The following is a 5,000-nucleotide window of genomic DNA, read 5'->3' on the forward strand; positions in this document are numbered from 1 at the left end:
AGCATAAACACAAAAATGTACTTCTATTGTTTTACAAATACATTAAATGTATTTTTGTGGTAAATGAACATTTCAGGAGAGAATTTTAATTCCAAATTATTTTCAGATTGTTTTGTTCATAATAAATAACACAAGGCACTTTGAAAAAAAAACAACACAATCATGACGACAAATGCAAATATTAGGAGTAAGTCATAACTGCTTACTTACAACATTTACTCAAGCACAGAGTTCTGGACTAGATACTCAAAGGTAGGACTACACAAAAGCTATCGTTTAAACCATACTGCTTCAATGCTAACTTGGTGTGTCGTATTAATTTTATTTTGTCTGTATTTTTTTTTTTTTATGAAAAATAATTTCAGGAGAGGGACAAAATCTCTATATGAATCCTAAAGGCAGGTTCACTACTCTTGAAAAATTATGAGCTAGGTACATGGTTGGGGGTTTACTTTCTCCATTTTGAATAGGCTTTTCCCTTGCTAAATGAAGGTAAATCAGAAAATACAATCTACAAGTCTGTTTGTAGATGGGGAGCACGACTACAGGGCCAAGTTAGCGTAACAGCAGCACAGTGTCGTGGCTAGGAGAGACGCTGCACGAATCTCCTCCTTGAGAATCACTGCCACAACTGTACAACTAATCTTTTATCACATCCAATGACACGTTTGTGCCATAGTTTATCACCCACATTCTAAAAATATATTCAAAATGAATATAAAATTACTAAGATAGATATAAATAAAACACATACACTTTTTCTCTTGACAAGAACCACATCAGCTAAACCTATGCAAACCACAGTCTAGCTAAAGCTCGTACTGTAAATACATTTCATGAACTGCATAAAATCAGACAAGTAATCTTATATGAATTGTTTTCCTTCTGTAAGAATCATGCATCAAACTACAAGGATTTTATTATAAAAAAAGGAAAAAAAAGAAGTTAATGCAGTTGACAAAAAGTCTTACAGTATATTTTTACCCCTGACAAGTTTTGAAATACAGTATCTCATGTCATTTAGTTGATTAGCTTGAAGAGGATGATGGATAAGATGAGGCCAATCAGCTGGAAGGAAGGAAAGACAAATTAAAACATGGAAATAAATATGCGAAAAATATGTATGCATATGTGAACATGCACACACATTGTATTTCCTATTAATCTACTTCATATCTTATCCAAAACCACATTTCTTTACTTTCAAATAGCAATTTACAGTAACATAGGATTATAAGCACAACACACACACACACACACACACACACACACACACACACACACACACACACACACACACACACACACACACACACACACACACACACACACACTCACACACACACACACACCATAGAAAACACACACATCTTCAATTCACTAACAGAAATTTAAAGAAAATACTAACCATTATAAAGGCAACGGCTATGCCCACGCCCCCTATAATAACTGCTTGGCCCTGGACGAAATCTCTGGCCTTCTTGTAGCAGCCTTCTGTGTACGAATTGTCTTCTGTTGGGCTGTTCTGACATTCAAGAACCTGTTGAGAGGGCAATGCTTTTGAGTAAAAGGAAGGGGCAAGTGGGAAACTATTGGGATGATGATGACAGAATTTTATCAAAGTGTAGGACGTATATGCTTATATTCTAAACCTATATTGTCTTTATTATGATCTCTTGATTTATTTATTACATGTGTGTTTTTTAATGTGGTCTTTATCCATTTGAAAAGATAGAGTGAAGCCACACATGAATAGAATATATATGCACTACACAAAATTGGGGTTATTAATTATACCTATATGGGATTATATGTTGCATTCTATGGGATTTTGATAGAGTATAAAGACAATTATTAAGGAAAATCCTACAAATAAGACCCTAATATCTTTATACAAATAAATAATATGTTAGAGTTGAATACATGTTTACTAAGTAATATAAGATATTATGACATCATAATAAAAGAAGTTATCCAAACCAGGAACTTGGAATATCAAATACCAGTTTAATAAATCTCTCTCAGTCTTTGAAAAAGAGAGAGAGAAAAAATAAAAAATAAACGCACCTTTCCAGTGTTGGGGTCATTCTTGCAGCAAGACTTTGGAACCTTGTTGCCGGATTGTTTGAAGTTTCTGTTGTATTTTAGCCACTCACTCTGCTCCGTGATGCCACAGCACTTCATCTGTGTGGAGGGAATGTGTGATTCAGAAAGATATTCCATGCAATACATGAACATTTTATATCTTAAGGCACACAAATATGCCTACATTTACATCTATTTATAAAAAAAATCTAATGAGAAGCACAGATATCTATATATCTTGATATCTAAAGAAAAAAGTAAAGTTCAGAGATGTATCCTCCTATGATAAAAAATAATAGGAAGTTCATATCAGTAATAATCATTACAAATAATGATAATATTAATAATAATAATGATAATGATAATAACAATAACAGTATTGATAACAAGAATACCAAAAAAATTATGCACACAATATATGATAATAAAGTATACCTTATCAGTCCACTGCCTAGACTTATAACATACTTCTATATCAACCTACTTAAAACTTAATACTACTTAAATACCCCATACTATGCATGTATAGAAAAAAATCACTGTCTATGAACACTACATTACTACTACTAACTGTGCAAATACTAATGTACCCTCTCAAGTCTACTAGCACTAATATTACTAACAGCTCTCCATATAACAACCCTCTTTCTACTTACTACTTATTACCAATCTTGCAAACACTTTTTACTTTCTGCCTGCCCCTATACTCCCCCCTAAACAATGCCTATATGGACGAAAAACAATTACAAACAATACTTATATATGCTAAAACCCCTCTATATGCTAAACAATGCCCACATGATGTCACAACCCCCCCAATATATACTAATAAAAAAACGTATATACTAACACCCCCCCCCCCCCCCAAACATCGCCCATGTATACTGGCCCCCTCTACTCCCCCCCCCCCCCCCTTCTACTTACCGCCTGCTGGGTCTCGTCCCAGGCCTTGGTGATGGGGATGTCGGTGTCAGGCTTGTAGTCCCGCATGGCGCTCGTCATGGTGTTCTTGACGCTGACGGACGCCTTGTCCTTGAACACGTAGCCGAGGATGCCGCCGATGAGGACGATGATGAACAGCAGGAGAACGATGATGAAATACTGCGAAGGGGAAGGAGAGGATGACATAGCAGATGCAGGCTGCGTGGGAGGATGGGGTAGTTTATACTTACATATATATGTATATATATGATATATATATGATATATATATGATATATATATGATATATATATGATATATATATGATATATATATGATATATATATATACATATCTATATATACATATATACAAATATGTATATATAGATATATATAAATATATATATATAAATACGAGTAAATATATATATGTATAAATAAATATATATATAAGATAAAATTTTATATTATTTTTCATCACCCCCGATTATAAAAATACAAAACCAATCACAACAACACCAAAACCATTTACATTATCTTCATCACCTCAAAAATTACAAGCCCCCCCCCCTCCCGAAAAAGCACCCCCACCGGAAAAAAGTCCAAAAATCTAACCCCGCCCCCCAAAAAAAAGAAAAAACCAACACTTACGGAGAGCAGCATGCACTTGATCTCCTTGAGCGCCCCGAAGCACCCGAGGAAGGAGACGAAGAAGATGACGCATCCGGTGGCGATGAGGATGTAGGCGGCGGTGATGTACAGGTCGTTCCCGAGGAGCTGCTCGAGGTACGGCCGGTCCACCACCGTCCAGATGCCCAGCACCAGGATCGCTATGCTGGCGAGCTGCGGGAGGGGGAGGGAGAGAGGGGGTCAGTGGGTATGTGGTGCGACGAGAAGGGGTTATGGGAAAATAAAGTAAAATAATTGTAATTGTCTATTTTTCTTGTTTATGTTTACGTCAGAATGTTTATATATATATATATATATGTATGTGTGTGTGTGTGTGTGTGTGTGTGTGTGTGTGTGTGTGTGTGTGTGTGTGTGTGTGTGTGTGTGTGTGTGTGTGTGTGTGTGTGTTGGCGAGCTATATGCCCAGCACGAGAATTGCTATGCTGGCGAGGGAGGGGGGGGAGGAGAGAGAGGGGAGAGGGGGAGAGGGTATGTCGTGGGTAGCGAAAGGGTTTATGAGAAAATAAAATAAAATAATTGTATCTTCCTGTTTTTTTTTTGTTTCTATCTCCACGAAAATTATGATAAAGCTGTAGAATATGCAATTGGACATTATGATAAAACAGAGATATATATATAAGGTGTGTGATTTAGAATAAAGGTGTTTATGATAACAAAAAAAGGCAAAATAATCGTATTTCTTTGTTCAATTACTTCTGTATCCATCAACGCCATGTATTTATCAATTTGAACGCTTATTCATATATCTATTTTCAACAATTTGAATGTTTTATACATCTTTCTTTAACAATTTAGATATACTTTAATTTTTTCTATTCTATGTTCAATCATTTATCTATTTTGTACCATTATATGCGGTTCATGAAAATATGTATTATAATCATTATTTACCAATAATTATTTCGCGGTGAATATCAAGAAAAAACAATTACAAATGATATAATAATAACACCAATACTATGAAAATAACCCTACACATGAAATGAAATCAACCTAAAGCATGCAACTCACCCAGATAACGAAGTTCATCGCGAACATGAAGAAACGCACGCACTTGCCGCACGACCCCATCTCCGCGCTGCGCCCCATGCCGTCTCGCGCCAGGCCTACCTCGCGGTCTGCGGGGGGACGGATAGGCTTAGTCACAGTAGTTACAGGAAGGGGAATATCAATAATACTAATAATGATAATGATAATAATAATAATAATTACAATGATAATAATAATAATAAAAAATTAATAATGATGATAAAATAAGGATAATTACAATAATGAATATAATAATAATAATAATAATAATAAT

The 5,000-nt window shown here is 35.3% G+C and overlaps 1 protein-coding gene across 1 annotated transcript in view; it reads right to left on the reverse strand.

The window, feature by feature from the left end:
• Nucleotides 1-5,000, reverse strand: part of LOC125028823 (tetraspanin-9-like) — a 10,969-nt gene that overhangs the window by 1,484 nt on the left and 4,485 nt on the right. The window contains exons 2-7 of the mRNA XM_047618349.1: nt 4,709-4,815; nt 3,659-3,850; nt 3,010-3,186; nt 2,068-2,184; nt 1,409-1,540; nt 1-1,068 (exon numbers count right to left, since the gene is read on the reverse strand). The exon at nt 1-1,068 is cut by the window's left edge and continues 1,484 nt beyond it. Of these exons, the coding sequence (XP_047474305.1) occupies nt 1,021-1,068; nt 1,409-1,540; nt 2,068-2,184; nt 3,010-3,186; nt 3,659-3,850; nt 4,709-4,786 (744 nt within the window). The 5' untranslated portion in view covers nt 4,787-4,815 and the 3' untranslated portion in view covers nt 1-1,020. The remainder of the gene's footprint in view (nt 1,069-1,408; nt 1,541-2,067; nt 2,185-3,009; nt 3,187-3,658; nt 3,851-4,708; nt 4,816-5,000) is intronic.

Source organism: Penaeus chinensis, chromosome 9, assembly GCF_019202785.1.
Source record: "Penaeus chinensis breed Huanghai No. 1 chromosome 9, ASM1920278v2, whole genome shotgun sequence".
NCBI lineage: Eukaryota > Metazoa > Arthropoda > Malacostraca > Decapoda > Penaeidae > Penaeus > Penaeus chinensis.